The sequence below is a fragment of the Sapajus apella genome, unplaced genomic scaffold (genome assembly GCF_009761245.1).
Source record: "Sapajus apella isolate SASKATOON/1434 unplaced genomic scaffold, GSC_monkey_1.0 scaffold12, whole genome shotgun sequence".
NCBI lineage: Eukaryota > Metazoa > Chordata > Mammalia > Primates > Cebidae > Sapajus > Sapajus apella.
The window spans coordinates 23,282,396-23,295,173 of NW_022436952.1; the positions used below are offsets into that span (position 1 = coordinate 23,282,396).

The following is a 12,778-nucleotide window of genomic DNA, read 5'->3' on the forward strand; positions in this document are numbered from 1 at the left end:
TTAACGCAACCCTCCCAGCCACAGAAGGATTCCTAGTGTGTAAAATGTGAGCGCATGTGCACCCCTGTGGGGAATGGAAAATGGTACAGCTGCTGTGGAAAACAGTCTGGTTGTTTCTCAAAAAGCTAAACATGGAATTACCATATGACCCAGCAATTCCATTCCTAGGATGAAACCCAAAAGAATTGAGTACAGGCACTCAAAGTAATACATTTATACACACGTACAGAGCAGCAATATTTATAATAGCCAAAACATGGAAACAACCCACATTCCACCTGGGGATGAGTGGATAAACAAATGTTGGGGTATGCACAATGGCTATCCATGGATAGATGATGGAATATTATTCAGCCATGAAAAGGAATGGAATACTAATACATGCTCCTGTGTGGATAAGCCTCGAAAACATTCTGCAAAGTGAAAGAAGCCGGGCACAAAAGGTCTTATGGTGTATAATTCCATTTACATGAAAAGTCCAGGCAGGCAAGCCTGTGGAAACGGAAAGTAGATTGTCATTTGCCAGGGGCTGGGGGAGGAGGGAATGGGTTGTGACTGCTTAGCGGGTACTGGGTTTCCTTTTGGAGTGTGTATTCATCTGCTTGGGCAACCACAACAAGATGTCCCAGACTGGGTGGCTGAAACTACAGGAATTTATTTTTTTGTGACTCTGGAGGCTGGGAAGTCCAAGATCAAGGTGCCAGCCAGCAGGGTTGGTGTCTGGTAAGGACTCTCCCATTGGATTGCAGATGGTCACCTCCTCATTGTGTGTTCATGGAGCCTTTCCTTTGTGTGTGCTCAAAGAGAGCGAGAGCTCTGTGATGTCTGTTTTTTTTTTTTTCTTTGTTTGTTTTGTTTTTTTGGGAGACGGAGCCTTGCTCTGTCGCCCAAGCTGGAGTACAGTGACCTGATCTCGGCTCACTGCAACCTCCTCCTCCCAAGTAGCTGGGACTACAGATGTGTGCTACCCGGCTAATTTTTTGTATTTCTAGTAGAGACAGGGTTTCGCCATGTTGGTCAGGCTGGTCTTGAACTCCTGACCTCAGGCAATCGAGCTGCCTCGGCCTCCCAAACTGCTGGAATTACAGGTGTGAGCCACCGCGACCAGCTGATGTCTATTTTTATAAGGACACTAATCCTATCAGATCAGGGCTGCACCCTGTTGGCCTCATTTAATCTCAGTTACTTCCTTAAAGGCCCCGTTGCCAAATGCAGCCACATGGGCGGGGTTAGGGTTTCCACATAAGAATTTTGGCAGGACACAAACCTTCAGTCCGTAATAGCATGACGAAAATGTTTAGGAGCTAGATAGAGGTGGTAGTGGCACTCACAAAACCGGTGTTTGATTTGGTCTTGTCCTAAATGTGCCTAGATTTTTCACTTTTTAATGGTTAATTTTATGTTATGTGAATTTGACCTCAATAAAATATATACACACACACACACGTGCACACACACACACACACACACACATATATACACACACACACACACACACACACACACACACACACATATATATATGTAAAGACTCTCAGGAGGCTAGAGGTGAAAAAGTCCCCAGAGGTCCTCTCCGTTCCGACCTCCCTCTGGTGCTGGTCTGTGTTTGAATTCCTCCTCCAAGGGGGAGTGAACCCCCAGGGAAGGAAGACCTTCTGTTGTGGGATGGTTGTAGCTGTCAGTGAGCCGTGATGTTGATCCAGTCCAAATCTGCCTTTATGGCTTGAAATCCTTCAGGGGACCGAGATTTTGCCAACCCAAATGTGGCTTTGATTAAGCCGTCCACATGGGCTGGCTGTGCAGCCAGGCGGCCTCCTTTGAATGGTTCTCACCCTCCCCACCAGCCACAGACCACAGGGTGGCCCAGCAAGGCCAGCGTCCCTTCCACAGATGTAAATGAGCTTCGTTCATTCCTGGCCTCCTCCTGGTCTGTGTACGGGGCTTGAGATAGGGGCAGGAAGGGGGCACGTAGAGGAGCAGCCATCACTGCCTGGGAAGGGGCTTTCCAAAGTATTCCGCTGCCACTGTGCCGCTCCGGAGTCTTCTGGCTTCCACCTCTCCGGCCTGGGCTGCTGCCAAGGACACTGTGTCCTGGCCAACAAGCAAAGCATATGCTCCTCACCCGAGCAGTCCAGCTCTGTGAGTCAGGCCCATACCGCCATACTGTACACACATGCATGGACAAACAAAGAGACGAACACAACAGAAGCTCACATACATGTTTCAGGGCCACTGCCCTGTATGGGTACACATTTCCCCTCTCCCTGTGCGCACACACAGCAGCGCCGTGCACACACTCCTGCAGCAGGCAACGAAGCGTGAACACGTGAGCCCCCTCCATACAATGTGCAACGACACTGATTTACATTTACATACAGCTTTGGACATTTAACCCCATCTCCTTGAAGGCTTTTAAAGCAAAGCAGGAGCCTAGAAATTTGGAGCAGTTGAGGAAGATGCTGATCAGGGAGGCTTCAGTGGCTTTTGCAATTCAACTTGTGTCCAAATTAGATTTCACAGGGCATGGGCACACGGGTAAATAGAATTTGGTTGTTTATTCTGCCTTGAGTTTTTCTCTCCTGTGTGGAAAGGAAATGGGATTTTGGTTTTCCTAGTTGGCAGTCATGACGGCAACACACATTTAGATTTGGCATGCCTCAGATTGTATGCTGGAACAGAGGCATATCTCAGGCTTTGTGCTGTTTTTCATTAACCGTTTATCAGATGAAAAAATCTCTTTTCAAATGAGAGAATTTGTAAGCAGCTTTTTAATAAATGGTGAAGTGACTCCAAAGAGCCTGGAAATTGGAGAGCAGGGAGGCCTTCACCAAGGATGCGCCAGCTCGGAGGGGCCCATCTGAATGTCTGCAGAGATGTCCTCCCACTTAGGAATGCCGGGGATGGAGGTAGAGCTGAGGGTGTCATGTTGGGTGGAAAACCATGGTTCTTCCTTTCCTCCCAGTTGCCCAGAGATGACATTCTCAGGTCACCACGGCTATCCCTGGGCCAATTACCTGCCATGTGCTCTGCTGACAGTAGACTGACAGCTCTGTAGAAAGATGCACATGCTCACACAAAGTGTAGGCACTAGCCGTGGCCCAGGGCCTTTTTGGCTTCTGTGGCTCTTGTTGGTACCTCCCGCAGGCTGCTGTGTGTCGCTTAGCTGCAGGGACAAACCTCTCTTACCTCCCTTTAATTGAGTTCCCATTCCTCCCAGGACAGCTTCTGTAAGCTTCTTATAGTGTTGGCTTTTACCCTGGATCTAGGAGGCATGTTGAGATAATTTGTGTGTATGGCGTGAGGTAGGGCCAAGATTCCGTTTCCTCCTGTGGATGTACGGTTGTCTCTGTACCATTTGTTAACAAGACCATCTGTTTCCCCTGTGGAAACACCTTGACCTCTTTGCTGCAGGTCAGTCAGCCCTAGCTGTGTGACTGTGTTCTGTTCCGCTGATCAGTGTAACTGCCAGGACTGCTTCTGCCACCCCTGGACCTCCTACCCACCTGTTGAATCAGGTGGGGCACCCAAGCCACCCAGAGGGTATCGAGTGCCCCAGCACAGTTTCCTGGAGCTCAGGCCCTTCAGGCGAAGACTAAGGTCAACAGCTTAGATTTCATACTCCAATACTTCTCTGGTGGCTTCCCTGCCGGGATCACTGAGGGGATCTGTCTTTGCTGTTGGACTCCTAGGTAAAATCAGGCAGTCATTTCCCATAAACACCCACCTCGGCCTGAGCCAGCGCCACCACCACACAGGCCTGGCCAGTGATCAGAGGGATCTGCTGTGCTCTGCCAGGCAGTTCCTCACTGCTGGCTGCTCTGCTGCAGACCCAGAAGCCTCAGCACACGCTGTCTTTTAATCAGCTTTTGCCACTTGACTTTAATGAATTCTCTGGGGGAAGTGGCTTTTGGATGATATTAAGTCAACTGAACAGTCAGCCTGGATTTACTGGCTGTGTTGAAGAGGCTGGGAGCAAGAAAGCAGGGGTGTCATTTGGAGAGGTCAGGGGGTTAAAGAGCTCCAAATCACACAAAATGTAGCCTGCACTGATAAGTCTTAGGGACTTCAGGAGATGTCTTCTACATGAAGCCTCTCCTCGGAGTACAGAAGTGATTCTGCTGAGAGGACCCGGCCCTTCTCCAGTGAGCTGTGGGCAGCATCAGGGCTCACAGCTAGAGAAGTGGTGCTAGAGGGGACTGTGCTTCCGAGGATGGCCATGCGAGCCTTCTCTGCTCTGCGGCTGCATCCCCATTGCTAGACCCACACGGTCCATCTTTGCCCCTCCTGGAAGCCAAGCGGCTGGGGTTTTGCCCATAAGCAGGGCTGTGAGGTGACTTCTGTTTGACAAGAGCTTCTCCCTGGAATGGAACCTGTTTTCCTTCCTTGATTTATTAACAGATGCTTGCACCCCTCATCAGCAAACCAGGGAGGGGTGACGTGAAAGCTCTGGAGCCAGTGACAGCCCAGGGGTCAAGGCCCTTATCGCAGCTGAGACTTTGGAACTTCCCCATACCTGCTTCCTGCACGTCCCCTGGTCTTTGCCAGCCTCTGGGTTTCTAGAAATCCCCACAGCCACTCGGCTCTGTGCCACAGTCCGTTCGCTTAGTTCCAGAGGTAAGGTGAGCTCACTCGGACCTTGGTGGCTCGTATGACTCTGTGAGTTGAAACGTGATGCCTGTGTCTGGTTTCTGCCTGGCCTCCGCCTCATCCACGTCCACATTCTCAGTTGTCATATACCTCCCTAAGACCCGGGGTCGAGCCCCACTGTCCCACCTCAGGAAGGGCTTTGGCTTCTGACCTGAGTCTGATGGTCTTTGTTTGCAGCTCCTTGGGAGAAGCATGGGCCCAGGTGAAGAAGAGCCTTGCAGACGAAGCAGAAGTTCATCTCAAGTTCTCTGCCAAGGTAACGCCTCCCTGCAGCCTCTCTCAGTTGATCTTACACACTGGGATGCTGAAAAACAGTTAACAACTATCCCTCCAGCATGTCGTGTTTGCCACTTTCCCTGGTGTAAACTTCAAGCTATTAACATGAAGTCACGGAATATGGAGTTGGGAGGAGATGCCCAGTAGCTCACCAGAGGTGGTGTTTTTATACAAATACAGTAGTACCCATAACCATCAATATCTAAGAGCAGGGAAAATAGTAAAGTGTAGTTAGGAAGTGGTAAGTGCTGACTGTGTATTACCTTTTTTGTTGTTTATTATTATTTTTTTAAAGACAAGGTCTCACTCTGTTGCCCAGGCCGGAATGGAGTGGAGTGATCATAGCTCACTGCAGCCTCAGCCTCCTGAGCTCAAATGATCCTCCCACCTCAGCCTCCCAAGTAGCTGGGACAACAGGTATATGCAGCTACACCTGGGTAATTTTTTATTTCTTTGTAGAGATGGGATCTTGCTATTTCTCCCAGGCTGGTCTCGAACTCCTGGCTTGAAGCAGTCTTCCTGCCTCTGCCTCCCAAAATGCTGGGATCACGGACATGAGCCACTATACCTGGCCTATTACCTTTGGTTTTTCTATAATTTATTTAATTATAAGTTTATATTATTTCCTTTTTAATAATGGCTGTGTTTAACAACCAGCAAACAATTCCTGAAAATTTAATATTCAGCTCTTGGGAGCCATTGGGAGCGGGTCTTAGCACATCTGTGTTTCTCAGGGCAGTCCCTGAGTGAGGAAGCCCTGTTTTCTTTTTGCCCAGCTTTCACAGGAACGGCATAGCATGTCCTGTCTCTTCCTAGTGTCAGGAAATACTAGGTTGTGACAAAGGAATATTTTTTTTTTAAATTTGTGGTGGTTGCAAAATTTCAGAACAAGTAAAGGGTCCTTCTTTGATTTAGTTCTGAAGATGCCAGCATCAGGACTCGAGGGCAGGGTGTTTCTGTCCTATCCCTATCCTCAGGCTCAGGATGGTGCCTTGCACATAGTAGATGCTCAGTGAATATTTTCTTATTGAGTCATGAATGAGTGGAGCCCTCTGACTGTCTCCTCCCCACCCCCAGTCTTTTCTGGTCTCTTTTCTCTCAAGATTTCTCCATGTTTCCAAATGACACTCTCCTCCCTACTCCCTGGCACATATCTCCAGGTTCTCTCTCCGACTCTCAGCTAATTTTTCGATGAAAAATAAACTAAATCTCTCAGTGAAATAATCCACTCTAAAGTATGCATGACTGGTGGGACAACCCATGAACAGGCCTGCCTTTTAAAAAAAGAGGGACCTTTCAGAGCGGCACCACCCCAGTGACCCTGGCCGCCTCTCTCTTCCCTCTGCCCCCCCACCATCGCTAGTCAGACACAGCAGGGTCAAGTGCCTAAACTCTGAGTCTCCCTTCTTGAAACACATCCTTGGTCATTTGAAGGTTGCATCCCTCAAAGATGGTTGCTCCTTCCTGGGGCTTCCACATTCAGCACTTGCTGGTCTTGTCTCTTTCCTCATGCTCTTCCCGCTGCAATGGCAATTCCCTGCTTTGGGATCTCATACGATGGGGAGCCCATGATGGCACTCTGCACACAGAAGGCAGAATGAATGACTCAGATGGCTGAGATACGTGAGAGGACTTTTGAAAGAGCTGGGTGGGAAGAGGGAACAGCTGCTATATAGCTCCCCATGGCTTAGTGTACCCCAAGATTGAGTTGACACCCAGTTGTGAGAATTCCCAGCTAGTGAAGGCATATTAATTTTCTTTACAAGGCAGGCCTGTTCATGGGTAGCCCCATCAATCATGCACACTCTAGAGTGGATTATTTTACTGAGAGATTTAGTTTATTTTTCATCTAAAAAGTAGCTGAGAGTTGGACAGAGGACCTGGAGATATGTGCCAGGGAGGAGAGAGACACTTGGAAACATGGAGATATCTTGAGAGAAAGGAGACCAGAAAAGACTGGGGGTGGGGAGGAGATAGTCAGAGGGCTCCACTCATTCATGACTCAATAAGAAAATATTTACTGAGCATCTACTATGTGCAAGGCACCATCCTGAGCCCTGAGGATAGGGATAGGACAGAAACACCCTGCCCTCGAGTCCTGGCGCTGGCATCTTCAGAACTAAATGAAAGAAGGACCCTTTACTTGTTCTGAGATTTTGCAACAACCACAAATAAAAAATAATTCTCCCTTGTTCATAACCTAGTATTTCCTGACACTAGGAAGAGACAGGACATGCTATGCCGTTCCTGTGAAAGCTGGGCAAAAAGAGATCAGGGCTTCCTCGCTCAGGGACTGCCCTGAGAAACACAGATGTGCTGAGACCCGCTCCCAATGACTCCCAAGAGCTGAATATTAAATTTTCAGGAATTCTGATGCTACTCTACACACAGAAGGCAGAATGAATGACTCAGATGGCTGAGACACGTAAGAGGACCTTCTGAAGAGCTGAGTGGAAAGAGGGAACAGAGCTGCTACATACAGTTCCCCAAGACTTAGTGTGCCCCAAGTTTGAATTGCCACCCAGATATGAGTGAGAATTCCTAGCTAGTGAAGGCACATTAAATAATCTCATTACACCAAACACTTCATAAGAAAATTGATACTCATGTCCTGGCAGAGAAGGGAACTCCATGAATGAGTCTTTTTCCTGCATAGCCTCCAAAGGAGCAAGTTATTTTTAAGCTGCAGACCATGAATGAGTAGCATTCCCCACAAGGCCTCTCTTCTCCTGTCAGAGCCTCCAGCAGCTCCATTCTCTGCTGTGATGGAAACTTTCATTGACTGGCAAGATGCCTGGGCATGCTGCCATTGTGATGGGGTGGGGCTGGGAGCAAGAGTTTCCAGCTTCGCAAAGGTCACCTGCTGGGTCCCTGGGAATCCTGGTGGCGTTTACTCTCCATCAGTAGGATCCCTGATTCTTGATTGTTTAGAGTACTCAATAGGTGGCAAAACCCTCTCCGACGTGATTGTGGTGACATGAGTGGTGTGGATGGCCGTTCAGGATATAACTCATCGCCACCAGCCACCATGGGAGATAGCATCCCCATTTCACAGTGAGAAGGGATGAGGGGAGAGATCACAGCCCACGGCCACACAGCCAGGTGGGCTCAGTCACAAAGGAAGCAAAGGAGAGGACTGAGCCAATGGTAAAGCAGGAAAGGCCATGAAACAAACTCTCAAGCACCAAACAGGGAAGGAAGGGGTGATTTATTTGGCCGGGAGCAGGGCGGCATAGTTGCCTAACAGCCAAGCTCAGCTCACAAAGAAAGTCCCTGCCCTTGTAAAGGCTTACAGCTCTAGAAATTACATGTGAAAGGGTCTTGGGCTTACAGCTCTAGAAATTACATGTCAAAGGGTCTTGGGCTTACAGCTCTAGAAATAATATGTGAAAGGGTCATGGGCTTACAGCTCTAGAAATTACACGTGAAAGGGTCTTGACCCAGGAAATAGGCATGGAGTAGGGGTTTGATCCTATTTAAGTAAAAACAATGCTTTCGGAGAGATTCCTCCATTCCATATCCGTGATATATAGATGGGATTGTGGTCAGCAGTAATGGTCTTATCCTTAACCAGGCTGGCGGCACCAACCGGTCCCTTCTCTGGCTAACTTCTAACTTCTCCTTTTGAGATGCAGTGTAGAAGGCTGAAGGTGATTAAGGGTCTCCTTCCCCAGTGGGAGACGTGGTCCCCAGAGCTTGTCTTCCAACAGCACCCCCTCTTTGGCAGACCAATGGCATTGAAAACAGCCTTTTCTTGAGGACCCCTCTGCCCTTCCAGAGGTTGCCAGTGGCCCCAGACAACCAAATGCTCAGGACATTTTAAGTCAGCATTCAGGATGCAGGACAGACCTCACCATTCAGCTGATGGGAGGCTCCTGAAGACCCGTCATGCAAAAAGGACTTTGCTACTGCTTCCAGGCTGTCAGTCAGTGTTGGTGGCCTCAGGTGATCATAGCAGCAGCCTAGTAGTTTTATGGAGATCCCTGGAGAAGAAAGTGGCTCCAAGGATTTATTTGACTGCCATGAATAATATAGCTCATAATATAGCTCCATATGCTGAAAACCCTTTTTAACGTCTGCCCTGAAAGGCTTATTGAAATTCTGCTCTGAATGCTCTGTGTCAGGGGTAAAAGCTCTATAAGAAACGCAATTTTGTTACAGCAATTTTTCTGGTTTTTCTGGTCCACTAGTCAAGCCATTGCTAATAGCAACAGGTTGCTGATGAAATGAGTGTGTTATATACAAAGGAAGTTATACCTGGCGGCTGCTGAAGAAGAGAGGATAGCAGAATTCCTTCTGCCGGTAGAAAATCTCATGTGGTGGAGGCCATGCGTTCTGTCAGAAGATTTAGGGGACAGGGGAGTCAAGAGACATGAGCTGGAGCTCAGTGCTGTCATCAAGAAGCTCTGTGACCTTGGGCAAGTCACGTAGTTCTCCTGGGGTTTCATTTCTTCACATATGAAATGAAGAATTCAGATCAGTCTCTTTAAACTTATTTGACAGTAATTTACAAATGATGCATTTTACATGAGCATTCAGAACACATCTGTAGGTATCCACTCCAGTATCTGCACACACACACTCACACATCTGTAGCTGAAACAAATGTTCCATAAAACAGTATTTATTCTCCTACTTAAAATATACTCTGGTATTTTCTGTTCAAGTCTGGTATTCTCACCAAAAAGCTGGTCCTGGCCCGTTAAATCGATTTCACAACTCTTGGCCACACACTGTCTGAAAAATATCAGACTAGACAGTCTCTGAAATTCCCACCAACTTGGAATTTCTCTTGTTCTCTTCTAATGTGTGAGATGAAAAGGAAGAAAAGAGAGTGAGGGTTTTGGAAAGAAAAAACTGATGGGCCCATGACAGGCTGGCCTAAGTCTGCGAGAAACACACTTCCAGGAAGGACTTCTGACTCCTGGTTCCACAAAGATGCTTAAAAGTTAAGAATGAGTCCTAGCCAGGCACGGTGGCTCATGCCTGTAATCCCAGCAGTTTGGGAGGCTGAGGCGGGCAGATGGAGACCATCCTGAAAGTCAGGAGATCCAAAGTCAGGAGATCGAGACCATCCTGAAACCCCGTCTCTACCAAAAATAACAAAAAATTAGCCGGGCGTGGTGGCACACACCTGTAGTCCCAGCTACTCAGGAGGCTGAGGCAGGAGAATCCCTTGAGCCCGGGAGGCAGAGGTTGTAGTGAGCCAAGATTGTGCCACTGCACTCCAGCCTGAGCGACAGAGGTAGACTCTGTCTCAAAAAAAAAAAAAAATACTAAATATACCAGGCTAATCATTTTAAAGAAAAAAATTGTGTCTTTAAATAGTACTTTGTAGAGAGAGGGAAGCTCTAGGCATCCTCACCTATGGAATCTAATCACTTCTGAGAGTTAGCAATGTCATGTTTCCAGAATGTCATTTGAATTTGGGGAAAACTTCTTGGCGTATTGGCAGATTCATGGCCTTTTCGTCAGACCAGAGAACCTGAGGCTGGGGTCCAGGAAACCTTAATGTTGAAAACTCTTCCCGGTCATTCCTGGGCATATTAAAGTCTGCAAGTCACTTGCTTTCCACATCCTTAGAGACCCCAGAGTTTCTGAATTAGCAGGCTGAGCTAACTCTCCCAGATTCTCAATCAGGAGCAGGTTCCCTTACAGATTACACAGCTCCTCCTACTCAGCAAATGCCGTATCTATGTACATGGGAAAGGGGTTTATTCATTCTCATGAGCTCTCAAGATTTTTGTACCATCCTGCAAACTGCCACCAGATGGGGATGTTTTCCTATACACGGAAGGTTCCTGGGGCTCGGAAAAATAGGACACATTTAACACAAGGAGGAGGGAGTGTTTGGATGGCCAGTTCTCTGTTCATCTTTTGAAGGCCATCCAGTGACAAAGCTGTCTTCTTGTCACCCAGGGGATTGGGGCTCTGAAGAGTTTGTCATTCTCTCTACAAATACAGAAGGGGCACCCACCCTGCAGCAGCCCTGACCAGACACTAGGCACAGCAGTGCTCAGACCTGCCTGGAGCTCCCAGTCCTGTGTAAGTCAGTTGCTTAGCATAGGGACACTAAGTCCTGGTGGTCTCCAGAGAAAAAGATATTGTACAGCAAAAAACTGGTAAGGAGGGAGAGAAGTCACAGAACCCGAGTTGGGGTATCACTTGTCCAGGGAAGTTGAGCTGTGCTCCCCAGAGGTACCTCTGAGACAGCTGGAGGCAGATTCGCGGTGGGGGTGGTGGGCATAGACTGAAGAGGGTTGGTCTGGGAGGCTGATTCCAGGCAGTGGGGCTGGGGGAGGGCACAGGGCTAGGCTGCCACCTGACTTTGACCACAGCAGGTCCATGTTGATCTTTTTTCCCACAAAATAAATGTGCTCACAACCAAAAAGAACAAATTTTAACGAAAAGTTCTTTTCAAGGGGGGTGGGGTGGGAAAGAGGGAAGGAAGAAAAAAGCTGAAAACCCTGATGCCACCCAGCTCTTCTGACGGTGTATAAACCCTTTTCTCTGGCCCCTGGGATACGGGGGCGGTTCCCTTTGGTGGGGACGGAAAGTGTGCCTGTTCCCCGGGGCAGCCGAGCAAGCTGAGAAAGCCTCCAAGTGTGGTGCAGGAGAGCTGCCCTTGTGAGTGTCCAGCAGGCCTTGAGCAGGTCCCACCATCAGTTCCTCGAGGTTTGGACCCTGTCTGGGTTACCTTTGTATTCTCAGCACCTGGTGTGGAGTAGATGCTCAAGAAATAGGACTGAGCTGAGACTGGCTGACTGGATGGCATTCGTTCGACTGTTCTTTACTGGAGCTGCATACTCCAGTCACTGTGCTAAGTGCTTGGGGCCACAGACGCTGATGTGGTTTCTGTCCCCAAAAAGCTCTCCGTTTGGAAAATAAGTGAGAGAAACACAATAACAAAGCCGTGCAACAAGCTATGGAATAAAATAAGCATGTGAGGTAATAGATTCTTATTTTTTTGAGACTGAGTCTTACTCTGTCACCCAGGCTGGAGTACAGTGGCATGATCTTGGCTTACTGCAGCCTCCGCCTCCCAGGTTCAAGTGATTCTCCTGCCTCAGCCTCCTGAGTAGCTGGGATTACAGGCACCCGCCACCAGGCCCAGCTAATTTGTGTGTGTGTGTGTGTGTGTGTGTATTTTTAGTAGAGATCGGGTTTTACCATGTTGGTCAGGGTGGTCTAAACTCCTGGCCTCGAACTCCTGGCCTCAGGTGATCCACCTGCCTCGGCCTCCCAAAGTGCTGGGATTACAGGCATGAGCTACCACATCCAGCCCATTGATTATTTATTAACTTGATTTAGCTATTCTACAATGTATACATATTTCAAAACAGCATATTGTAAACCATAAATATAGACAGTAAAACATTCTAAAAATAAAATTTAAAAGCTGCAGAAGCTCTAGTTGCTAACCACTCGTCCTGTAGACATGTGCGTTGGGGCCTTCTGGGCTAAGGCGACCTGCGTAAGCTGAGACCTGATAGGCAGCCACTTGTCAGGGGCTGTCTCACCTTCCTGCCAGGCCACTGCCCCACACTCACCCTCACCTGCTTGGGGAGGTGGGGGTGCCCCTCCCACCACTCCTCCGTGCCCTGGCTTACAGCCGACACCCCGGGTCCTGAGTGTGCTGCTCCACCCTCCCAACAGCTTCACAGCGAGGTGGAGAAGCCCCTGATGAACTTCCGTGAGAACTTCAAGAAAGACATGAAGAAGTGCGACCACCACATTGCCGACCTTCGCAAGCAGCTCGCCAGCCGCTATGCCTCGGTGGAGAAGGTGAGAGGCCCAGGACACCAGGCCGGGGCAGGTGTGTCGGGGGCTGCCTGAGAGGGTGGACTGGGAAGCC

General features: G+C 48.6%; 1 protein-coding gene across 7 annotated transcripts in view; it reads left to right on the plus strand.

The window, feature by feature from the left end:
* GAS7 (growth arrest specific 7) overlaps positions 1-12,778 on the plus strand; it is a 277,284-nt gene that overhangs the window by 249,198 nt on the left and 15,308 nt on the right. For all 7 annotated transcript variants that reach the window (XM_032280280.1, XM_032280285.1, XM_032280286.1 and 4 more), the window contains 2 exons: positions 4,825-4,903; positions 12,580-12,708. In XM_032280280.1, coding sequence (XP_032136171.1) covers positions 4,825-4,903; positions 12,580-12,708 — 208 coding nt within the window. The remainder of the gene's footprint in view (positions 1-4,824; positions 4,904-12,579; positions 12,709-12,778) is intronic.